At 33.6% G+C, this 26,497-nt stretch overlaps 3 protein-coding genes and 1 long non-coding RNA gene across 5 annotated transcripts; 3 read left to right on the forward strand and 1 right to left on the reverse strand.

Moving 5' to 3' along the window:
* The first annotated feature begins 2,097 nt into the window (after positions 1–2,097).
* Positions 2,098–6,327, forward strand: LOC144571985 (TOM1-like protein 9). The gene is made up of 4 exons (XM_078321376.1): positions 2,098–2,198; positions 5,956–6,034; positions 6,163–6,261; positions 6,322–6,327. Exons 1-4 carry the CDS (start codon positions 2,098–2,100, stop codon positions 6,325–6,327), a joined length of 285 nt encoding a protein of 94 aa, XP_078177502.1.
* A 90-nt stretch (positions 6,328–6,417) lies between these two features.
* Positions 6,418–22,905, forward strand: LOC144571346 (TOM1-like protein 4). Of its 2 annotated transcripts, XM_078320612.1 has the most exons (10): positions 17,899–18,245; positions 18,696–18,774; positions 18,901–18,999; positions 19,097–19,210; positions 20,124–20,281; positions 20,572–20,653; positions 20,775–20,866; positions 20,956–21,114; positions 21,455–21,963; positions 22,261–22,905. In XM_078320612.1, the coding sequence occupies exons 1-10, from the start codon at positions 18,145–18,147 to the stop codon at positions 22,800–22,802; spliced, it is 1,935 nt and encodes a 644-aa protein (XP_078176738.1). In that variant the 5' UTR covers positions 17,899–18,144; the 3' UTR covers positions 22,803–22,905. The 2 variants fall into 2 exon arrangements, with proteins under 2 accessions (XP_078176739.1, XP_078176738.1); XM_078320613.1 differs by lacking the exons at positions 17,899–18,245; positions 18,696–18,774; positions 18,901–18,999; positions 19,097–19,210 and adding an exon at positions 6,418–6,466.
* On the forward strand, positions 19,598–20,082 carry LOC144571347 (uncharacterized). Its single transcript, XR_013517490.1, has 2 exons — positions 19,598–19,700; positions 19,877–20,082. It is a non-coding gene; the product is annotated as an uncharacterized LOC144571347 (long non-coding RNA).
* An 826-nt stretch (positions 22,906–23,731) lies between the features above and the next one.
* Positions 23,732–25,388, reverse strand: LOC144571348 (uncharacterized). The gene is made up of 3 exons (XM_078320614.1): positions 25,138–25,388; positions 24,908–25,026; positions 23,732–24,025 (listed from the first exon to the last, which is right to left on the reverse strand). Exons 1-3 carry the CDS (start codon positions 25,281–25,283, stop codon positions 24,006–24,008), a joined length of 285 nt encoding a protein of 94 aa, XP_078176740.1. The 5' UTR covers positions 25,284–25,388; the 3' UTR covers positions 23,732–24,005.
* Positions 25,389–26,497: the final 1,109 nt, after the last annotated feature.

Below are 26,497 nucleotides of genomic sequence, written 5' to 3' on the forward strand. Positions count from 1 at the left end.
AAGTCTAAATATAACAATAATTAAGGACTTGGCCTTTATTCTGGTTTTTATAATATATATATAATATACACATATACATTTACACATACACATATACACATGTAGAGCATTCAAAAATACACATAATTGATATAAATTTCAACTTATTTGCATTTTTCTACAATTAGTTAAGAATTTTCATATATATATATATATAGAGAGAGAGAGAGAGAGATGGGCTACAGTGAGTTGCAAAGTAAAACGCATTTCTACTTCACGCCGTATTTTTATTTTGAAAGTCCAAACGACCGATCCGAACCGTTAGATGTTTAATCCATATTGAAATGTGCTTGGAGACCAAATTTTACATTTTTTGAAATTTGTTTACTATTTATTAAGCATTTTTGAAAATTGCTGTTTTGCTGTGAACAGTGAAAAACAGTAAAATTTTCTGGACCATCAGATCAGTGACTTTCAAAATTGCTTAATAAATAGTAAAAAAATTCCAAAAAATGTAAAATTTGGTCTCCAAGCACATTTCAATATGGAGAACAAGATGAACGGTTCGGATCGACATTTTGAACTTTAAAATCACAAAATATGAGCGTGAAGTAAAATAGTCGCTTTACTTCACAACTCACCGTAGCCCATCTCATATATATATAGGATTTGGCTAATATGCTATGGGTAGCTAAGAGGCCTCCCGTGCTACAGCTCAATATTTGACTTTTCAAAATCCTAACGGTCGATCCGAACCGTTCATCCTGTTCTCCATATTAATATGTGTTTGGAGACCAAATTTTACATTTTTTGAAAATTTTTTACTATTTTTTTAGATTTATTGAATATCGCTGTTTTTTATGGTCCAGATTTGTCTGAAAAACAGCGATTTTCAATAAATCTAAAAAAAATAGTAAACAATTTCCAAAAAATGTAAAATTTGGTCTCTAAGCACATATTAATATGGAGAACAAGATGAACGGTTCGGATCGACCGTTAGAATTTTGAAAAGTTGAATATTGAGCCGTAGCACGGGAGCCCTCTTAGCTACCCATAGCACCGTAGCCAAGTCCATGTGTATATGTGTATATGTGTATATGTTTATATGTGTATGTGTATATGTTTATATGTGTATATGTATATGTATATATTATACATATATTATAAAAACCAGAATAAAGGTCAAGTTCTTAATTAGTGTTATATTTAGACATGTGATATCCAATTGACAAATAAAATCAAAGTTCACCAAAAAAATAAAAATACAAAAATCAAAGTTATAAAAATTTACGACATCACTTATATCAAATATTTTATTTTTTTGGCATACACTATAAATAAGAAAACTTTTTTTTCACAAAATTATTCAAATCAAAATACTAAAAAAAAAAAAAAAAATGTGAACAGTGAACCGCCCGTGCCACGGGCGCCCCGCTAGTTAAAGTGACCCGCCCGTGGCACGGGCGGTCCGCTTTTGTTTTGGGCCGCCCGTGGGCCTGGCGGTTGGGCATTTTTAAAAAGAAATTTAATGTGGGGGTATTTTTAAAATTAATTTTTTTTTAAGGATATTAATAAAAATGGCCGGAATTCCAGTAATAAGCCAAGCAGCTAAGGAAGTTGTGAAATCTAATTGGTCATCATGGTCTGATGATTTTTTTTTTTTTGCAGCTGACAAGTGACAATAAACTGTTTTTAATTTATTCAACAGGATCTAGAAACCTTAACTCGGATTTTCTGTGGCGGTCCAGACAGATTACACAACAGGTTGCTCTATATCTAACATAAAGAATCCCTGACTGTTCAAATGCTCCCTTTTTTCCATTCCGGCATTATATTTTTTTAATTAATAGCCCCTTACTATGTTTTCTGTTAACAAATTCCGTTCAAGGCAAAGAAAATATTTTATTAATTAAGAACAATTGTTCTTTACTCAAACTTACACTAAAAGAAGAATCTATATATATCAATGAAGTTGTTAATTAATGAGACTAGTTTAAAGCTAGAACAAAATCAACCGTCTTTCCAACTCTCTTTCTAGATATCTTCCTTTGTTATCTCTTATATCTTCCTAACTTTCTCTTCTCCAACCGTGTGTCTGTCTGGTTTTCTAATTAGAACATGGGGCAGGAGTTGGTGGATCGAGCAACAAGCGATACATTGATTGCTCCCGATTGGGTTTTGAACGGTGAGATTTGCAACGATATCAACCAAGATGCACGGTAAGTTCTCTCTCTCTCTCTCTCTCTCTTTTTTAGTTTTTACAAGTTTATTGTTTAGAGAGTATTCCGCGCCGAAATTTTTATTGATGAGAGATGAAAAAAAAATAATAAAAAAAGCTCTGGTACAAAAATTTCTATCAATAAAAATTTCAGGCGTTCTGCGTGGTGCAACTTAAGTTTAAAAAATAAAAATACATGTTTTGTTGATTAAAATGAGGTATAAATATGAGTGGAGATTTATTGTCAACAAATTAATTTGACAACTTTAACGGCTATTAAAAAAATTAGGGGAAATTGGATCTATGACATCCCAAAATGATGAATTTAGAAAAATGTCACCTCAAAGTTTTTCTTTTGCTAAATACCACTCCAAATCTCATTTATTAAGAAAAATGTCACCCTTAATAAATTATTATACATTTGTAATAAAAAATAAACAAAATATATTGTATTTTGAGTGATATTTTAGTATATTCCAAAAATACCCTCACCATTTCATTTCTACACCCTTCATGGGTCCGATCCTTTCATTTCTCACCCGTCTCCTCTCTTCCCAGTTGCAGCCACTTTCATTTCTCACCTGTCTCCTCTCTTCCGTCTTCTCTCTTCCCAGATGTACCCTACGGCTTTTTCTCAAGCTTTAGTTCAACTCATTTTGTACCGAAGTTCGATAAGAAAGACAAAGAAGAATAAAAAAAGATAAAGATAAGCAATTATTCAGGCTTGTAGTATCATTTTTGGCAGCACTCGCTACTCAAAAGGTCATGTTTCTGATTGATACAGTAATAAATAACTTTATCAGCATAGGATCTATTTCTATACGACGCTGTATGTTCTGTTGCCTCTTTGATCTTGCTAATCAGTGCCCTTGCACTCATGCCTCAACATATCCTCTTGGCAAGATCTATCACATTTTGTGAGTAATTTCAGTCCCCATTTTGCGGGCCGAAGGTGGAGGCGAACGGAGAGGAGGCGAGCAGAGGGTTTAGGGTTGGCGTTAATTTGGAATTCTGTTCATATATGTTAATTTTGAAATTGCATTTCTAAGGAGAATGGATCAAGGTTATTTTAGTAATTTCAGTTATTATGTAAATTGTTAATTTAGAATTATACATTAATATGATATTTGTGGCATTTTTCTTAATAAATGAGATTTGGGATGACATTTAACAAAATCAAAATTTTGAAGTGACATTTTTCTAAATTCAGCATTTTGAAGTGGCATGGATCCAATTTCCCCAAAAAATTATGATTTAAAAAATTCGGCAAGTAAAATATAATTTATATTTTATACAAATCCTATACATGAAAAACGATGAAATTTGATGTAAATTTAATGGTTCATCAAATGACATAAAATTTACAACGATCCATATTAAACGATATTTGATGAACAACAAATAATTTTAGAATTGATTAAAATTGATACACAATAAACAATATGTGTATACTTGTTCTACTTTTAAAATTCTTTTGGCATTTTGTGATAAAGCGATGTTAAAGTTGTCAACACAAGGCATTGTCAAGGTATCCTATAATTCTAGTGTACATCCAACTATTACTGTACATTCATTTCATATCTTGAGAAATATTGTTTAAATTTAAAAAAGAAAGTAAAATTATAGATTTATTTTCATTTATTTAGATAGAGCGTGCATCAAATTGACATCTAAAATTTTATTTTTGTAATTTAAACATTTTTTAATATTAAATGAATTATATAAAAATTGGATGTGTGCTAGTACCAGTGTTGTAAAATGCGGTTTTGTTCATGCAGGCGGAGACGTGCCGCATATGCGGATTTGTATGCAGAAGTACATATGTGATTTTACTATGCTTTGTTAAAAAAATATAGATAAAATAAAACTAATTTAAATCTAAATACTTATTTAGTCTAGTAGCTAGTTTGTGCTCTTTACCATATTATAAAGGTTAAAAATTATAATTTCCTCCACCGCAAAATAAGTTTTAGGTTTTTTTCAAGTCCGCATAAACTGCATATGTGTCAATATATTCAAAACTACATGAACTTGACTGCATGAGATTTTATATGCAGAAAACCACTGCATAAGCATATGCAGATCATGCGGCCGCATTTTACAATACTGACTAGTACTACACTACTACCCAATAAAATATAACTATTTAAAAACAAAAACAAAAATTTGGTAAGAAAAATAATAGAACTACAGCAAATTTGTCAAGACAAGCGACTCCTTCGCAAGGTGCATTCATCTTACATGCGAGATATATTACAGTTACTAAAGATGCTTATTATATTTTTCTTTAGAGAAATATCCAAGAAAAAAAAATCTGACGGAGACTAGATCAATATCCTAGCTAGATGATAGTGGGGCTCTAACTATCATCTAGCTAGGAAATTTCGTCTATCTATAACCCTGTGGCTGTGGAGGGTTCATCTTTTATTGGCTTTAAAATTCATGTATGGTTCACCCTTCAAATATACAGGAGAACATGGATGGATCCGGACCTATACTTTCGAATTATAGGGGTCAATTATATAAAATTTTTATACAGAGAATGAAAATTAATTTTACAGTACCGTAACATTTTACTCTAAATTATACCTGAATACAATTTTTTTTTGCTTTTCATGGAGTCAATTGACTCTCATTAGTCCTTCAATTCGCCCCTGTAGGAGAGCAGAAAAATAGCGAGTACTCGACAAAATATGGATGATTTTCCTTGGATGAACAAAATCACAACCCAAATATATAGAATAATTATTTTTTCTAGGGACAAAATAGAAGAAAAGGATTTCCATGTATTCTATTAATTGATCTCGACCTCACGCAAATGAAATTATAGGGAATATTTAGCCGTTTTTTTTAATTAATAGAAAAATAAATAAATAAATATCGAATTAGAGGTAGGATGTCGTGAAATTTCGAAATATAAGGAAAACGTGATGGTTTATCACGTCCAGCTTATCTAAACCATAAATACCGCACTTGCTAATTAACTAAAAAAACAAAAAAAAATTACTAGACGTGATAGAGTATCACGTCCAGCCACCATGCAAACAATTCAAGAACTATGTGCATTATTTTTGTTGAAAGTATGTTGGACGTGATTAACTATCATGTCCACTAATTATTATTTATGTTTATTTTTTTAGTTAATTAGCAAGTGCAAGTCGGGGAGTTACGTACGATTTAAATATTGGACGTGATAGTTTATAATGTCCAGCGGACGTGATAAACAATCACGTTCTTTTTATATTTTTGAAATTTCATAAAATCCTGCTCCTATAAATAAAAAAAATCGGGAATATTTAGACCGTATGCTCGAGAGAGCTGAGTGCTCTGCACTGATATGATGTTTATTGTAATAAAAAATATTATCATTCAATTGGAGAGATAATATTTTATGGTCATTTAGGACTTTAATATGATAATTTATTGAGTTTGTTAAAAAATGGATAGTTAGAATGGTAATGGTAATGGTAAAATAATTACCTATAATGCTATTAAATTTATATATTTTGAGTTTTAAAGATATTTTGTTCTGGCATTTTACACCTCTGCCAAAATAAATACATTTTCTTCAAATTGTTAGTAGGCATTAAAGCCACTAAATTTTTAAAAAAAAAAAACATTTTGTTCAGGCAAAAGTAAAGTTGGATAGGAAAAAAATTTGGATGATTGCTTTACCAGCATTTTTGTTAATAATTATTAAGAAGAGTTTACTGGTAACTCTAAGCCTGATTATTTTTCATAATGTTTTTATTTAATAGACTAGTGAAAGATGTGGTAAAAGCACTGAAAAAGCGTATCGGGCACAAGAATCCAAAGGTCCAGATACTTGCACTCTCGGTAAGAATCAGACACATGATTACTGTTAATTGTCAACTCTTTATACCGTCGTTTGCCATCTTTGCTTCTCATTTTTCCAATTTGGTTGTATTAATGTGAACTTGTCGGTGAATGTTATCATACTTCAGTTGTTAGAGTCGATGATTAAAGAATGCGGGGAAGTGGTACATGCATTTGTAGCTGAGAGAGAGGTTCTGAAAGAGATGGTGAAGATAGCCAAGAAAAAGGTAAATTTCCATTCGACATATAATATGTCATCCTGTTATTTTTCATTCTTTTACTTATAGTGTTAATTGCATTTTTTTGTAATATTTTTAGCCCGATCATCGTGTCAAGCAAAAGATACTTTTATTGGTTGAAACCTGGCAAGAAGTCTTTGGTGGACCGCTTGGAATGTATCCTCAGTACTATGCAGCATACCAGGAATTGCTGGTATATTTTTCTGTTTAATTTATTTGGCATGAAAAGTTGTTTTAACCAATTAGAGCTCAGCCTGTACTGTTATGTAAATGTACTTGGTCAGGAGAAGTTTGATGATCAGTGATATGAACTTTTGAATTGAAATTTTAGTTTTGGCCAAATTTCTTACAGGCTTGTAGACAAGGTTAAATGTGTATCCTGGTACATTACTAGCTAACTTTGGTTTTGATTAAGCATTTACCTTAAGAAAAGAAATGAAGAGACATAATTTTTTTAATTTACAGGGGTGTACATGAAATTATACCTATATTTTAATTGTTTAACTTTCTTAATGATCTTAATGTATATGTGAAACTGAATATTTACACCTTTTATTCAGAACTCAGGTTTTCTATTTCCTGAAGAAAATGTATCTACAGCACTTGTGGTTCATCCACTTTACCAGCAGACACTGCCTTTACAAAATCACTCTGCATCAGAGCACTCAGAGTATCGCGACAAAGATTCCTTACCTCCTGCTAGATCAAAAGATACTTCTCTGGTTATGAGGTTTGCAACTTGAAGCATTTTGGTTTTGGATTGGGCTTGAACCTAAAAAATATTTTGGTTGTCTGGTACTTGTCATCCCATCCTCTTTACTGAAATTGTACCAGTACAAAATTGATAATGCAAAGTTAACAGAAATTCACAAACCAAAAGCTATAACAATATTAATATTAGCTACTGGATTATCATAAAAAGCTGTTATGCTATTGGGGGTGAAGTTAGTTAATCACTATGCTGTCTAATAATGCATATACAATTTGCCTTTTGCTCCTAGAGTTAAATTTGAATTTTATTCATTGCAGCATATCTGATTTTAAAGATGCTTGTGATGTCATGGACATGCTTTCTCAAATGTTAAATGATCTTGGCCCAAGAAACAAAGAAGTAACAACTTGACTCAATTCTCCAGTCTTTTATTCAAACTCTAATTAATAAAGATCTTACTGCAAAATTAAAAAATGCTAAATCAGAGCTCTGACAAACTGCAGGGACTTAATCGGGAAGTAATAATCAACCTTGTCTGCGAATGTCGTACTAACAAGGAGCGGGTTGGAAAGCTCCTCGATTCTACCTCGTAATTTTTTTTGCATCATTAAGGTTGAATTAATAGAACTTTACATAATGCCTTTGTTGCTGGTTGTTCTTATCGATTAATTTTACAAACTGTTGATTACAGGGATGAATATATCATTTCTAAAGCAGCTGCTTTGAACGACAGCTTGGAGAAAGTTTTAGCTTGCTACAAAGCAATTTTAGCTGAACCTGTAGTTATAGAGAAATCTTCAATACCTACTAAACAAGAGAATAACTCTGTTGAGGAAGAAACAAGAAACGAGGCCAACATTAGCAGGTTGTACAACAGTAACAGTATGCATAAAGTTTTGTATTTTGAATTGATAGATGGTCTTCCAAACACAAATTAAACTGTTCTAATCAGATATCTAATCTAACGTCACAGCTTTCCTGTCGTATTTTTACTTTCCTTGTAGATCTGTGGCAAGCAAAAGCAAAGATGATAAACCGCCAGCTCAGCAACCGGCACCTCCAGACACATCTCCTGATTCTACTGCCACCCCACCAGCTCCAGCAAAGGTAGAAGAACCTCTTATTGACCTTTTAAGTGGCGACGATCTTTTCCAACCAAAATCGGATGAACCTGCACTGGCAATTGTACTTTACGAGCCAAATCACACTGCCTCAAGACAACAAGTGTCATCTTTAACCGATTTGTTTGCCGGCCTTCTATCTGGTAACCCAAATGAAAATCATGGACTGCCTTCTAATACCAGTCAAAATCCAACAACATTGCCATCAGTACAGCCTACTGTTTATGCCAATAGAAACTTGCCAGATCAGCATCTGCCTGAGAGTATGCCTTGGCATGTGAAACCTACTGTTCATGCCAATAGAAACTTGCCAGATCAGCACCTACCCAAGACGGTGCTTTTGCATGAGGAGCCTATTGTTCATGCCAATAGAAACTCGCCAGATCGGCTACAACCTGAGAATATGACTTGGCATTTGGAGCCAACATTTTATGCAAATGGTGGCCACCTCAACTTGATGCAGGAATAAATCATGATTCCCAGTTCCAAATGAACATTGCAAGCAATCAATGGGATCCTACAATTGGTATGCTTTACTTGACACTTGGGGCCCATTTGTACCAGTTGGGTCCCTATAATTTATATATTTTTTTCTTTTGATGAATTTCTCTAACAAGCCAATTTTGCAATTAATTAATGAATACCTCCTTTAGCTACTATTTCTGATCGAGATACCTTATATTCCATATTTATTGTTTTGCATACTCTATGTTAACAGGTAAAAGCGATAATAAGGAGTCTCTACCGCCTCCGCCTTGGGAGTCCCAAGCCAGTGACGATAACCCATTTTATGATAATCAAATGGGTTTCCAAACAACTTATCCAACCCAACAGTCCCAGCTGTACCAGACTCAACTGCCCCAGCAGTACCTGATCCAACAGCCCCAACCGTACCCCACGCAGCAGCATCAGCTGTACCCGACTCAACAGCATCAACCATACCTGACCCAACAGCCTCAACAAAAACAGGTTAAACAGAGTGGGTTTGTAAATGGTCAAGACCTCTCTTTACAACCCATGGAAATACCTACAAATTCTCCTTATTCACAAATGCAAAATGCATCACTTACAAATCAGCAACCAATGTATGCCGCCCACTCCGATCCTTATTACAATCAGAACATCTATACATATGGGGCCTTGAACCAAGAAAATATCAGTATATACAACAGCCAGATGCCTACTTCTATTATACAACAACCAAACAAATTTCAAAATCTTTGGAGTGGAGGCGGTTTCTAACCATGTTACTGTGGTAACGTTCGCTATATAAATCTTGTTTATTTTCACAACACTTTGACCATTCATTCACCTCTTTATCCTTGATAGACACTGAAGCTAGTTAATTCGATCCTACTTTATAATATCATAAGAGCACTGCTTTCTTTGTTTGCCCTTTATTGTGTAACTATGTAAGAGAAGCGAAAAAATGGAAATGCATCAAGGAAGAAAGAGAGGAAACAAATGCCAGGTTGCTTAAACTGCAGAACACTTTATTCCATCATTATCCTCACCTCTTTTCTGCGTTACCTTAGAAATTGAGACATATGTATGTCGAACTTTTTTTTTGGTTTATTTATTTTATTCTAGCATATGTGTTTTAATTTCTCTTGTATAAATGAATGTACTTGCATTCCATGCTGCAATGTTTTTTTTTTTTTTTTATTATTGTAAATAGTAATCAATATAAAGAATGATAAAAGGTGATTTTTGTCTGATGTCACTTTTAGATAACCCCTAATTTGGTGTCAAACATGTCAATCTTTTGTAAATTACTTCAATTGATGGTCATTGCATCCTATTGCCAGATAAGATGATATAAAAAGTCTCAAAATAGATATATTAGCTTTTGTGTGAGGATATTTTGTTTCCCATTTTTAAATAGATTTTATATGTAGGTAGTATTTACTTTTTCATACATATTTTTATTTTTTTTCTTGGAAATGTTGACATAATGTTTAAACATTTGGAAGTTCAAACATCAAATTATATTCAATCAAGAAAATCAAGGATAGATTTTTTTTTTTTTTATCACAACATGAATACAATTAACCATACACAATTCACCAATGATATGACTTACAAAAGAAATAATAAACTGGTAACATAAACAGAAAAACATATTAATGTGTTTTCGGAGGATGATGATATTGTAGAACATTGTAAATTGTTTGAATCAGGGTTAAGAAAATAACTAATGTGGCTGCGACAAGAGAAATTAGCGCCCATGGGCTATGGAAATAGGTATGCCTCAGACTGGCGAACCATTTATTGCGGCTCTTCATGCAGTACTCATTGAGCTGGTACCAGATTTCTATGAGCTTGCTCATTGGATCAGGAGAGGCTTCTTTGGCTAAGGTATTGAAAAGCCTTGCAATTGCCTTGTGGCTTCCCAGTTCATTCTTTATGATTCCTTTCTCCTACCAGAAAAGTTTTGTTAGGTTCAAAACTTCAAATAAAAGACTGTACATGACATTTAGATGATTTGCATTTGGTTTTCGTTAAACAATGTTTTTTCGAAACCCAATTCCTTCAGAAAATCCCAATACAACAAACAAGTGAGATATGATTTAGATTAATTAATTAATTAATTAATTAATTAGATGATTAATACTAAACTATACCTAATTAATTCTACAAAATTACGAGGTGGATATCTTAAATTGACAATACCTGCAGTAGTTTGACATCATCTGCAGTGTCAATGAGTTCATCCATGAAAACAACAAAAGAGGTGATCTCTTTTCCTGCGCCGACATGCATATGCTCGTAAACAACCATATTTAGAAGCAGATGCTCTGTGGCATCATGGATGGACAGAACAGGAAGGCTGAGCTTTCCGCTCTTACAGTCAAAATCAATCCCCATCAGGCTCTTCTCATTGCTCCATACAAAATGGATACCACATTCGTGGAGTGCTGTTGCTGGTCTGAGATCATCCCGTGGATTTGTTCGAGGATTTCCTTTGACAGGAAGAACACAATTCGGTATCAATGACATCTTGTTGATTATCTTTCGCATCCTGCTGTTGCTGAGGGTGAAGCAACCCCTGCTTTGAATGAGGCTCGTTCGGTACACTTCCAGGGGGTGGCGTCCTAGCATTCGTAATCCGTCCTCTAGGTTATCTCCACAAAATTTTAGCACTAGGTTGTTTATGTACTGGTCATCCTGTACAGTAAAAGATAATATTACATGCAGCTTTAGTCAAAAAGGACAAACATAGAATGATAAAAAGAGTCAATTTCATAATTTATATCTGGAGAAATTAATTTTCGTTATAATAATTCACACGATTGCAAATAAATATAACTCCTCAAATTCACAACAAAGTGACAAAAATTGTCATACTAGTTAAAGGTTTAATTAATTTCATGATAAACTGCAAAAAATGCCTAAAAATAATTAATTGGTTAACGCTATTAATTGACTCGTAATTTGCATTTTTGACAATATTATTTTTGTATACGGTACTCCAGCAGTTAAATGATCAAAATGGTTAGGAGGGATATTGTTCTCTGTACTGTGGGGCCGCGACTCTCACTTTCAAGGAGCAGCTTGAGTACCAATACTGGCAGCTGATTCTCTAGCAGAAGCATGTCCCTCTTTATGTAAGGGATCCTTGAGTGTACTTTCTGTAAGCCGAAAACTGGATCATTACTGGCATAACCATTTTCACCTTCTTTTAGACGAAGCACCTCAATTATGAAGCATCCATCGAGAATTAAAGCATCATTTTCAAAAACTTATCTGGGTTTTCTTTCCAATCTCGGTCAAGGCCCTAGCATTCAAACAAACAAAAAAAACTAAGCTGATCTATCTAGTTAAGCTTAAAAAATGGCAATTAGAATACAATGAAGAAGTTCATAATAAACTTGCAAGTAATTAATACAGGAAGAATATAATAGCTGAGAAAAAATACCATTGTTTTTTTTAATAGCTGATAACTATTGGCAGTACAGTCATATAACATAGTGATTCAGGAAATTGCAAAAGTTTTTTCTTTTTTGTGCATTTAATTAGCTCATGGAAAAATGACTAACAAATTAAGAAGATCAAACATACATTGTACAATTCTAGCAGCTGATCCAAAACACTCCTCAATTTATCAGCAAAGAGCTCCAATGGCTTGGCTGACCTGTTAAGGAAATAGCAGAGTGCAAGGTGCTTATGCTTCTCAAGCGGTACTAAATCCTTCGAGCCATGGTGAAACGGCCCAAAGGACACCACATGCGGCTTGAAGGCTGTCACCTTCTCACACTTGATGAAATTTGGCACGCGATAAATTGACGTCTTCTCCCATTTAGCCTCTTCTTTAGCGACATCAACAGCTGTAGCTGCTTTGTCTACATCTATTGCCCATTCGGTGAATTCATTGTGAGATGGAACCATTTTCAATGTCAAGCATGTCTTGATAGGGTTTAACTATCACATTTATATATACACAATAACAAATGTAATATTTTCTGTTTGCTTCCTTTACAAGCAAGGATAAGAGAGCTAGACATTACTGTAAAGTACAGTGGCCTAACTTTGGAGTCCATATCCTCGGAATGCGTATCCTCTGCATTAACTCAAAAGAGAATCTTTTGAGATAATGAATTTTAATCATCTAATTTTAAATAGAGCCAACTCGGGCTTATAACTTAGGAGGTCCTTTAATATTAGTGCAGATCTAGTTCGCACGAATTTTAAAACAGATCGGATGGTTGAAATTCATTAACTCAAAAGAAAATCATTTTCTTTTGAGTTAATGCAGAGGATACGAATTCGTATCCTCGGAGATATCTCAAATTTTCAATTAATCTAATGCCGGACCAAATATCATTTCGGTGCCTATTCGGAATTCACTGGGCCGGTATTATTGTGCTTTGAGATTCGTGCAGAAAGGATTTGAACGGTCCGAATTATTATGGCAGTTTGGTTCCTTCTACATGTTGAATTTAGGATGCAAATAGTATGTAGTTCAAACATATAAAAGTGCAAAAAAAAAAAAAAAGATGCAGGCGAAAAAAAATTATTAAACGAAGAAAATTAGTATATAAGAGATGCATCTCTTTTATGGGGAAAGAAGCATTTTACACACACAATTAGGAATAAACTTAGGTTGCATATATATAGGAAAAATTAAGCGCCACTGGCCCAGTAATTTCTTGATTAACATTGGTCAAATGATAGTTTACATATTAGAAATGGAGTTCGTTATTTTGGAGATCATCCTAATTATTATCTTTGAAGTTACTAAGTTACCATTACTAGTGTAGACTAATATAATATGTCATCTCATCTATAAATATTTTCATTGTCACTCAACATTTACAATATGTAGGATTACATATTCTATGTATCACTGAGAGAAGTTAGTTATAATTTTTTCCTTTCTAAAACTAGTCCTGTATTACTCCATTAGTCCAATAGAAACTGGGGTCCGAAATTTTTATTAATATCCAAAAAACTAAATAACTTTCACATTATACCCCAGGAATTCGAAAAATGACCAAACCGATCACCGGTTCTATACAAACTTTCCGGTTATTTTCTCACCAGTTTCAGAATTTGGACCGGTGAGAATCTTGCCGATTCGAGATAATTGGACCAGTGAGAATTTCACCGGTTCCTGTCCGGTTATTTTTTCGCCGGTTCGAGATTCAAAAAATTTGGTTATAAAATCGCACTGCATTCTCACTCTCAGGGCGCATTCGGATTCAGACAGAAAAGAAGAGGAAAATAAGAAAAGAAAAGAGAAAGAGGAGGAAGAAAAAAAATCAGATTCGAGAGCAAATTTTTGTTTTTTTTTTTTTATAAAGAATTTGTAAATTATTATTATTTTTTTTTTTTTGGGTATGAATAAAAATTTCGAAACTGGGGTGCTAATCCTGAACAACGCTGGAACCATTAAATGTGTGTCTTTTGGAAAAGAATGCGGTGCGATTTTACAGTATCCATGAGCCTTTTGATATAACAATACATACAGTACAAACAGGCAAATAAATGTGTCTGAATTTCATGTATAACTCCTCAACTTGAGGAGGGTTTCAATGCCTCGTGTTATTCATATCTCATCATATCTCATATTTTATATTTTCGTTTTCAAAGTTCAAATTGTCGATCCGAACCGTTCAACATGATATATACACTAAAATATAGTTAGTGATGAAATTTTATAAGTTTTGCAATTCTTTTACTATTTTTTAAGATGAGTAGAAAATCACTATTTTTTGCACGGTTCAAAAATAGTGATTTTGTATCTATCTTAAAAAATAAAAAAAAAATTCCAAAAAATATAAAATTTCATCTCCATGCATATTTTAGTATAAATATTATGTTGAACGGTTTGGATTGACAATTTGGTTTTTGAAAACAAATATATAAAATATGAGGTATGATGAGGTATGAAAAAGATGAGGCATTGGAACCCTCAACTTTCAAAAACCTTGAAATTACGTACTTTCCCTCTAAAATTCATACTTACCCTTTAAAATTTTAAAAACTCACGAATTAACCCTATTTATTACATTTTCTATTAAAACTAATTTGAATTTATAAAGTTCTTATTTTTATACTTTTATTAAAAAAATAAAAATATTTAGTATGTGTAAGAAAAATATTTGGTCTTCTAATTGATCAGTTTTTTAGACAAATAATTTATTTATCTACTTGTGAGTTGTGACGCATACATAATGATATTTAGGCATGCTCACAAATAAGAAAAATGAACCATTTTTCCTCACAACCGGCCAATTAGAAAACTGAAAATTTTATTAAACATGCAACATGTTTTTTTTTAACAAAGGGTAAAATGAGTATTTTATAAATTTAAAATGAGTTCAATAGAAAGACAATAAATTGGATAAATTTGTGAGTTTTTGAAATTTAGAAGGGTAAATATGATATTATTATTTTTTTAGATTAGAAAATTTCTAAATTCACAGTTTTTGAAGGGTATAATAAAATTTCTCTTAAATGTGTTGATATTAAGACATTAAGAATCGGAATGACCAGGTTTCTCATAAAATTTTCAGTTTTTTTAGTGAGAAATTGCTGGTTCGAAATCCGAATACAAATATTTTTATGAATATTGAATAGTTGGATCACTTGACCTCCGATTTTAATTAAAAAAAAAAATTAAACTTTGCTTTAAAGTGCCAATTTAAAATGTAATTACATGTTTTCAAAAGAAAAGAAAAAGGAAAGTCAGAAACGCAATTGTATTTGAACAGTGCTTCCTGTCTCTGACTTTCTGTCTTTATTCAAGTAGAAAGTGTATTTGTCCATTAAATAGAAGTAGCCAGTAGCTTTGCTGCTTTAAATTAAGGCTGAGGACATTCGCCAGGGAGTCTGAGATATCTCAACTTTTGCGTGACCGACGACCGACGTGTCCGGTGCCTATTCGGGGGCGATGTAGGGGTCAGTATTATGTGTGCTTTGAGATTCGTGCGGAGCGTATTTAAACGGTTGGGATTTTCTATAAAGTCACGCAAAGTTTGAGATATCTCAGAGGATACGAATTCTTCGCGAGGTGTAAAGTCAAGAAATAGTTAATTAATGAATAGTAACCTTAGCGATACGGATAAGAATAAAGCAGTATATATGCTCAGCATGTGCAAAAGAAGTCAATAAATAACCGGAAAACAAATATATTATTAATTAAAGAGGATTGAATTTGAACTGCCCGTTTCCACGCCTCCAGCCTCCCTCGCAAAACAAATCTGCTGTGATTCCAAAAGAATCACAGGACCCTGTCATTTCAAATCCACCTCTTAATTTTCTGGAGTGCACGAATCTGGAAAACAATTGTTTTTATGCACGAATCTTGAAACAAATAAATGGATGGATTTCAAATAACAAGGTCATGTGATTCGGCAGATTTATATCTGCCTCCCGATACACAACATGGTTACACGCATGATCCTCTAATTTATTAACGAAGAGGATTCAAATGTCTCTAGTTTTTGTGTCTCTATCATATTTTTATTTTTTTTAAACTTTAATAATTTTAAATTTTAAATTTAAAAGTCAAAATAAAACCTTGGCTGCCATCAAGGACTTGTAAAAACCATACTAATGTGGATAATTTTTATACGTTAATTTTTTAACTTATTGATTTACATAAAAATAAAATTAAAATATAATAATATTTTATGAGTGTATATAGAAAATAACATAGATCGCATCTAATAATTTTATTTTGACTTTTAAGTTTGAAAAAATAAAGATAGAAAGTGGATGCACAAAAAAATTGGAAGCATCCAAACCCTTATCTTATTAATTTCGAAAATGTGTTCATTTTGGGCTTCTATCTAGAGCTTGATTGGATTAAAACAAGGCCATGGATTGGGCCTTTAAGTCTTTAAGCTTTCTAGAAAACCAGACATAGTAGCCCCAGGAATCCGTATCCTCTGAGATATCTCATATGATGCGTGACTTTTTGGAAAATCTCAACAGTTTAACTACGTTCTGCACGAATCTCAAAGCTCAGATAATACTGGCCCCTACGTTTTTCCCGAATAGGCACCGGACACGTCGGTCACGCAAAATATGAGATATCTCAGAGGATGTGCACTCGTAGCCCCAGGACCCTGGACAGTAACCACTAACCATTAATTAATTGGTGGCGCCAAAAAAAACCTGATTCCGGATCGTTTGTGACAGTTGTTACAAGAATATCAATTCCCTCTGAAAATAGGTGTAACATATAAATCAAACCAGCCTTGTATTTACATAATAATACAAGGTTTCTGGAGAATATTAGTATGATTTTTTTTCAGTACTTTTCTGAATTATTTCTTAATTTGACGAATTGTATAATAACACGATATTTGTCTCATACTATTAATAAAATTTACAAACTCCTCTATTTGGCATGTACAAATAAATATTTAGGACCCATTCATTTGTCACGGAATTGTGCAAGATGTAATTTGATGAGATGGGAATCCACTTTTTAAAAAATGGGAACCTATGAGTATGGATACACACTGAATTAATTATAGAATGTGCTGAAACCGTGAGATTAGTTATGGAAAATTATATTTTTATTTTTAAAAATGCTTGATATTATACAATATTTTATTATTAAAATAATTAATAGTGCAATTAAATAACATAACATTACTTATTAATTAGTGTTTTATAAAACATAAACATTTAAAAAAAAATTAAACATGTAAAATATGTAAAGTGTTGCAATATTCATTGAATTTTTTTTTTTACTGAAATTGAATTAAATGTTAAACGTGACTATTGTGGCTTTGACTTAAAGTTCAAACAAACTTGATCTAGGATTGACAAAAGATTGTAAAATTCAACCCATTTTCACCCAATTCCCATGAATACTAAGCATCTGAACATAACTTTATATTTTGGTATTAGCATAATTTACGAATTATTCTCAAATTATGCATATTAATTTATATTAATTTAGTCCCGAATTCATCAGTATGTTGTATTTAGCTGTGGATCTAAGATTACATATTTCATCTTTTCTGCCACAGAAGATCCTGACAACCGAACTCCTTCCGACCTTCCGTTATTTATTCCGCCAAAGCGTCTTAGAGATAAAAGACAAGCCGCCATCGTAGGCACATAGACCAAAACGAATTATGTAATCTATGTGGCAGGTATGCGCCAAAACGGTGTCGTCAGCGTTACAATTTTGTGGGCCTTTTCCTGTTGCCACCTTGCCAATACAATATACATTCCTCGGTTCTTGTGACTTGTTACACGGAGTCTACTTCTGCATCGTCCCAAGAAATCTGGATTAGACCAAATTCATTAGGAGCCGATGAGCGCGAGTTTCTTTTTTTTCTTTATTTTGAGTCAAAAGAATAGAAAAGTGCGTTGTTTTTTTAGCAAATTCCGTTGAAGGCAAAGAAACGTTGTTTTAATATAGGTTTGTTTAAACAAAGACGCTAAAACCCCGAGAATTTTCTTATAAGAAAAAACAACTCCCCTTGAGCTTCGTTTCTCCTCTCTCAATAGTTTATCTTTTCTTTCTTTTTGTGTCTTCTCCAATTGAGTCGGGTTTGCTTTAAATCAAACATGGGGAACGACTTGGTGGATCGGGCCACGAGTGACACGTTGATTGGCCCCGATTGGACACTCAACCTTGAGATTTGTGATATTCTCAATCAGGATACGCGGTTAGTTCAATTTTGATTTTTAATTTCGTTTTTACTTATTATTAGTAATGAAATCTTTGTATCTGTTTGGCGCGGATACCAAAAATTGTTCTCTCTCTCTCTCTCTCTCTTTTATTCTCTTTTCGGGTTTAGGAGTTAAGCTATGGAATGGATGGGGTATCGAACTATCGATTACTCAAATGATTGCTTATGTCTCTACTTTGATATTGGGGTTCAGTTTTTAAGAGGGTTTATAATTGTCTGCCAAAAGAACTTATGACCCAATATGTTCTGTTACACACAAGCTAAAATTAGATAAGGACCTTGATCCTTGAGGAGGTATTTCTGTGAATTGTGTATTAATAGTTTGTCAAAATATTTTTATGAAAAATACAAGCAAACGCGAAGAAAGATAGTTTGACAAACTTCTAAGAACCGTTGATATATTTTTGTTATTTTTATTTCTAATAGAAAAGCCAAAGATGCTATAAAAAAAATCAAAAAGCGAATCAGTCATAGAAATCCAAAGGTTCAGATGCTCACACTCTCGGTATGTTTTACACATTTAGTAATTTTCAGGAAATTTCTTATCTTTAATTATTTTGCATCATATTTATTCTACTTTTGCAATTTATGTCAATTTATTGTTTATTTGGTAATTGTTATCATATTTCAGTTACTAGAGTCAATGATGAAAAATTGTGGTGAAGTAGTCCATGCTTATGTAGCAGAAAAGGATGTTTTGAAAGAGATGGGGAAGGTTGTCAAGAAAAAGGCAAGTTTTTCCTTATTGGATAAAGTTGTACTTCTTATATTTTATTTATTTTATTTTGAGCAATAAATTTGAAATATAATCCTTTTTCCTTCTCCAGCCTGATGGCCGTGTGAAACAAAAAATTCTTTCATTGATTGACACCTGGCAAGAAGCTTTTGGGGGCCCACTTGGAAAATTTCCTCAATACTACGCAGCATACCAGGCCTTGGTGGTAATTTTCTGATTGATGCTTAATTGAAGACTCTTGGAACATTGTCTTGAACTATTGTAGATTAAAATCTCACCTTAAGCTTCTATAATTAGATATATGGCCCAAATAATAAAACTATAAGCCTGTCATGCTGGGTTGCAGACTTCCTGGTGACTCACTGGTATTGTACCAGTATAATATTACTTTAAAGAGATCATTGAGCATTTATTAAAAAAATGTCAAGAAAATAATGATAAATTTGGACCAACTAATGTCACCCTGATCATAGCTGTACCATTAACACTGATATTGAATAAAGATTTACTGATGTATTGGAATAATTTTGTGCCCTTACAAACAACCAAACACCATTTTTACCCTTACAAAAGAATTAAGTTTACATTTGAAAAAAAAATGATAACATCACATAGACCCTTTCTCTTAATTCTATTGAAATGCCAAAAATGACCCCCTTCCTTTTGTCCTCAACTTTTAAAGATATTTAGATAGAGTAAGGAGTGTAGTTTGGGGGATCGAATCTCAGGGGGGCAGGAATTTCCTGCCCCCAGAGTCACTGTTAGTGGGCCCCACCCACCCTAAACCCTAAACCCGGCTCCACCCACCCTAAACCCGACCCCACCCCACAGTGACTGAGGGGGCAGGAAAATCCTGCACCCCGGGGGGCAGGTGATCTGCTCCAGTAGTTTGGGCATTTTTCAGAGCAAAATATGGAAGTAATAATTATGGAGCATATATTTTCTTATGTAATGTTTCTTATACTCCAATACTTGATAGAGGGGGTTAGAATATTTTTTTGCTGGGTATGCATCAAGTTACTCCTGAAGCAACTTGACTTTCGTGATGAATTTAGAGGGCATAGTAAAACTGGAAAACACAAGTTTTGTTTTACCTTATTTTTTATTTCTTTTATCAGCATGCCGGTTTCCTGTTTCCTGAAAGAACTGACGGCTCAGAAGCAATTTTCACACCTGCACAGACACAGCCTTTACAAAACTACCCAGCATCTGTGCGTGCAGAGCACCACGACAGAGAATACCAGGCTTCTGCCAAACCAGACGAGCCCCTTATGAGGTTAGTAATAGCAAGCATCATGAGCTGTGTGTTGTGTGCCAATTATAGTAGTTGGATTCTAGTGTATTATTACTGGCATATCCAATAAGAAAAGACAACTTGGTTCCTCAGAAATCACTACTGCATTAACCAAAATCATACTCACAGAAAATTTTGGTACCAAAACTTATTTGACTGGTACTGATATATTGGTCAATGACTGATAGAGTATTAATGTCTGAATAGTAAAATTTTGTTCATGTTCCTAGGGGTAAGTTTGAATTTTTCTTTTCTTTTTAAACTTCTTTCAGTGTAACGGAGATTAACAATGTGCTTGGCATTGTCGATGTTCTCATTGAGATGTTAAATGCTTTAGAGCCAGGAAAGAAAGGGGTAAGCAACAAGTTAATTCAGCTTTTTTGATGTGTTTGCATAACTCAAAGAATTACAAGAATGTTAGGGTAGAATTGTCTTTTGCTTGCAACTTCACTGACAGTTTTTTTTTTCATTATAGATTCAGGCAGTTAGTCAGGAAGTAATAGTCGACCTAGTGGAACAATGCCGTACTAACAAGGCGCGAGTTGTAAAACTTGTGGATTCCACCACGTAATTTGCATTTTTTTTGCATTTGTAAAAGATATCTTGTTTGCTAAAAAGTTAGTTAATTTTTTTTTTTTTTGGAATGTTTATGACAGGGATGAATACATTCTTTTAAAGGCACTAGCATTAAATGACAACTTGCAGAAAGTGTTGGCACAACATGATGCGGTTGCAGCTGGATTGACAGTTAGAGATAAACCTTCCCTTCCACCTATACAAGATAATGACTCTGCTAAACAAGAAAAATTTAACAGGTTAGATATTAGAAGTAAAGCCTATGAAAAGACTACTCAGGCTTATATAATTGCGTAAAAATGATTTTTGGTATGGACAAAGTCAGCACTCAATCCAATTATTTAATTATATGGAAAACTTTTGTGTGTGCCCCTAGAGAAGTTCTGTCCGTCATTTTTCCTTTTTGAATATAATGCAAAGGGACATGTCTAAGCCATACTTTTGTCGCACAAACTTCCTATGTTTTATTGAGGTATGCATTATGTAACTTGCATTGCAGTGGCACTTTAAAATTTGACTCATGATTTCTACAAATATTCTGTTAATGTGCATAATTTTATGTGATGTAAATACTAACAGTTCTGGGGCTAGCACAAGCAAAGATGAAAAACCACCACCTCAGGTGTTGGCACTGCCAGCCCCACCTCCCAAATCTACTGCCAGTGCACCACCTCTAGTGAAGGCTGAACCTATTATTGACCTTTTGAGCGGCGATGATTTTTACAAACCCGAATCAGACCAAAATTCAATGGCCCTTGTACCATATGATCCAAATATCACTGCCTCAGACCAAAATGTGTTGGCTCTAGCTGATATGTTTGATGACTTGCACTCCGGAAATAACAATAGCAACCAACATAACAACAATAGTAGACCAACTTTTCAAGCTAATAGAAATCCACAGCGGATGCAATCACGACAGCCTACTTTCCGTGCCAGTAGAAATGTGCCAGCTCAGCACATGCCACAGGCGCGCCCTCAGCATGTGGAGCCAACTTTTCGTGCAAATGGCGGTGACCCTAACTCAATGGCAATGACTATTTATGATCCAATGTCCCAAACAAATAGTACAAGCTACCAACGGAATGGTATGATTAGTATTACCTATTTCTTATAAAGTTTGAGATGCATTTTTGGGAACAATGGAAAAACTTATGGTTACCAAATTAATAATTGTCAAAAATTTGTGTGCTTTCATTGTTTTCGTCTTCTCACCAAGTCAGCCATCATTGTAACATTTTATTGGTTCTCGTTTTCTTTTATTCAAATTATTTAGTAGGCTTTTAGTAGGTTCAAAGCATACCTTCTTTTGAGTTGGTCTACCTTTTCTTGTGCTGGTACAAAATACCTTTTTGACTGAGTATACATTTTTTTTATGTTAACAGGTTCAATCAATCAGAACGGATCTCAACCCCCTGCACCTTGGGAAGCTGTTAGCACCAACCCGTTTCAAGAAAACCAAATGAGTCTCCAAACAACCTACCCAACCCAACAGATGCAGTCATACCCGACCCAACAGCTGCAGCCTTACCCGATCCAACAACCCCAACCAATGCAAGTTACACAGCCTGGGTATGTAACTGTTGTACCTCAGCCAGTGATATTTGGCCAGGTCAGCAATTTACAACCCATGGGAACACCTGCATATTCTCCCTATTCCCAAATCCAAATGATGCCTATTGCAAATCAACAAACTATGTATGCTGGTCAGATGCCGCAGATGTATGTTCAAAATACGTACGCATATGGATATGGTACTTTATACGGGACTTCAATGCAAGAAAATATTAGCTTGTACAATCAGACACCAAGTATGAAGGTCCAGCAATCAAGCATTCAATCCCAGCCGAAAGACAACACGTTTGGTGATCTTGTTAATATGAGCAAATATAAGCAGAGCATGAATAAAAAAATTGGGTCTTTGTAATATATGCGAGTGGCAATAATGTTTGGTTATCTTATTAAATCTTTGCATTTTCATGGGGTATGTGGTGACGCTTTTTACACATGTATTGTATGTATGCATTTCGAGCAGCCTTGAGTTTTCTAAGGCATATATTAGTTTACTGTTGCATATACCACTCATATAGAGAAACCATTCATTATCATGTTGAATTATTTTTCCATGCCTTTATTAGTTCAGATTAGGTCATTTGAATGAGATCCAAATTAAGATCAGGATTCATATACCTTTGCTTTGAATTCGATCATCTGGATCCCCCAGATCAAATTAAACCAATCTTAAAAACAAAATGACGCGCCTAGTTATTCAATCAAACACCAGATACAAGAAAAGTGAGTCTCAACATTATACTGTCATGATGGTTGAAATGCCATTATTTTTTGCATCTCCACCATATTTCTAAATTTTTAAATTTCAAAAAATAATAACTTAAATTTTTTTGTTGCCTCCATCACCTCTATTTAATCTATATTATGTCTACGTGCACATAAATAAATTATTATTTTTCGTTTTGTTTTCATATGAATAATTAAGTAAAAAATTCAACATCCAAAATTTATCCATATCAATCAATGTATTTTCACAAGCTGTTGATACTAATCAAAATATAGTCGAAATATCATAATCTTTTAATGTGCATAGAAAAAACGATATATAACAAATCTAACAATTTTATTTTAATATTTGAGTTTTAAAATTCATGTTACTAACATTGAAGCCGTGATGGAGGCACAAAAAATGGAGGCATTTGAACCCTCCCCTTATACTATTAACAGGCCAGACCAGATCAGTTTTGGTTTCCAATACAATAACCCTCGTAATACAAATGAAGGATAACAAAAATATGTGAAGAGCATACTTTAGAATTGCATAGTCCAATTGCAGGTGCAGAATTTAGAATCAATAGTTCTTCCAGGGGTAATTTGTAATTCTTACAGCAAGCCTAGAACTGTGTAAAAGAAAACTACTCTCATTGTGTTGTCAACACATTCAGGGTTATAACAAGAAATTGAAAAATTGAAAACATAGTCTCGAAATTCAGACAACTTTTATCATCTCCAAGAACTCTGAGGTGAGGACATAACTAAAAGCAAAGAACAAGAAAACATGAAATTTAGCAGAAAAAAATAATAATAATAAACATTTAGACAGGCTACTCCATGCCTGTCATAAAGGCGTCGAGTTGCCTGCACAGAAGACAAGTTTGATTGGAATCAGCATCTGCAAATATCTATTATTTTCTAGAAAAGTAAAACAGATTAATAATCTAAACTTTGCACAAATTATGGTAGGATTAAAAACCCTATATTAACCCCCCCCCCCCCCCCCCCCCCCCCCCAATTAAATCGCCAACTCCACACCATAAATTAAATTTAAGTATGCTGTTATTTTAATTTTCAGCTGTGTTAGATTTTCTAAGCAATAAAAAAGGAATCTCTATTCGTAACTTGAAGGTATAATATTGTTGAGGGCATTACAAAAAACTTACTTCCATATGGTATTTCAACAACTTATAATTTTGATTTTCTAAGCAAGAAAAAAATATTATTTGAGGGAAGATTCAAGAGTTCTATTTATATTCCAAAACCATGTTTTAAACAAAGACCAGCTTCCATAAATATACAAACAAGGACTAGATTCTTATTTTTCATCAAAAAAAAGAAGAACCAAAGACCAGCTTCAGGATTCAAGCAATGTTAAACATTTTCATGGGAGGACAAATCTAAAACAACTTATAACACTAGGCAGTATATACACACACCTGTACCTTTGATCCAGTGCCATTGGGATTCAAATTCTCAGTTCCAGATTCTCTGATATTGTTCCAGAGTGAATTGACCCATTTATACCATTGGCATGGTGATATTAATGTTGCCATGGTAATATCAATGTAATACACATTGTGTTCCTTTGGTCAGAACTTAGTTTGAGGCACACAAGTGTCAATTAAATTCTAAATCTAGAAATGCACCAAGATTATGGATCCAATAGTTGCCATCTGTGAAACAAGTCTGATGTTTAATTCAGCTAATCCAAATTTTCTAAAAAAATGTTCACCGAGACCGTACCTTGTGGAATCAAACCCCAGCTCTGTGATTCTGCTGAAAGGATTGATTTAAGACGACATGAGGCAATTGCACTGTGAAGAGGTAGCGATGATAACAATCCCACCGAAATTAGTGGTAATCTACAATACAAGTTCCAAATGGTAAAATTAAAAGGAACAAAACAAAAAAGGAGAGATTTGTTTGTAGGGTCTTCAATGGATGAAGGTGGGGAGGGACGGAGGGAAGCGAACCTGTGAATGGTGGAAGTGCGACGAACTGGGCGAACAACTGGAGGCATCTCAAGACCAGTTGAAATCTTGGAGATGGAATCGCGTAGAGAGGCGGAAGCCTTGCGAACTAAAGCTCGGGATCGGAGCATGAGAGGCGGAGCCGTCATTTTTTAGCAGTCGCCTTTCTAAACAGAGGAGTGAGAAAGAAGGATTGAGGCCTCGAGGGTTTTGGCGTCGGGATCAGAAACCCGATCAGGGGTTCGGGCCGTTTGTAGGGGTTCGGTTTGTTTGGTTTTCAACCGAACCGAACAATTTGGATTTAAATGGTTCGGTTTTCCGGTTTAAAGGATCGATTCGGTTGAATTTTTGGATTATTTCGGTTTAAATAGATCGATCCTGTTTAGAATTTTAAAACCGATTAAATTGAACCAACTGAATTATATTAGTTAAAATATGATTTATATTTTGTTTGGTTCAATCATTGCGTCATTTTTTTCATTTTAGTTTAAATATTTTAAAATATCAACATACGTTATATGGAATTGAACAACTTGTGTATGAACATGTGTAATTTTCATTAATAATAGCACCAATAAGTTTACTTTGGTTTGAACCGAATATTCGGTTCGGTTCTTATTCGATTTATAAGTTTAATCGGTTCGGTTCTATTTTTGAAAACCGAAAAAAAGTTTGGTTTGATTATTTTAGTTCGGTTTCAACCTAACCGACCGTTTGAATTATTGTGAATTTGAATGAGATGGCTCCAATTTAAAATCCAAAAATTGAATTACTTCATTGGATCTGAATTCCTGATCTTATATCCTCTAAATTTTTTGACCCGATTTATTTCATCAAGTTTTTTTGAATTTATTTTTAAATTTATATTAATTAAAATTAAATTGCATAAATCTTCATTCTTATACTAAGCATGTAGATGTCTAATCCGCTAATGATTGTAATTTAAAGATAAATTTTGCATTAAATATCAGCCATCTAAGCAAATAGTCTGCATTCTTTTGATTCTATGCATTTTTTTATGTTTTTTTACATGTAAAAGTATAAATTTATTTAGACATGTACACGCTACATGCAAATTGTATCATGTTTCTAATTGATCCTGATTTATTTTCATCTTTTAAATGTCATTTAAGAAAATTTTATATTGATTAATAATTAATTGGTCATGTCTTCATTTTTTTTATATCTCTTAACGAATGTTATTTGTCCTTCAATATGTCATTTTGTATAAATTAAATAGTCTGCATTTTAACGCATTCGGATCTAATCCGCTAACAGTTGTAATTAAAAGATAAAATTTTGCATTTAATATCATCCATCCAATCAAATAGTCTGCATTCTTTTGATTTTATGCATTTTATTT

Source organism: Carex rostrata, chromosome 19 (assembly GCF_964058835.1).
Source record: "Carex rostrata chromosome 19, lpCarRost1.2, whole genome shotgun sequence".
Classification (NCBI taxonomy): domain Eukaryota; kingdom Viridiplantae; phylum Streptophyta; class Magnoliopsida; order Poales; family Cyperaceae; genus Carex; species Carex rostrata.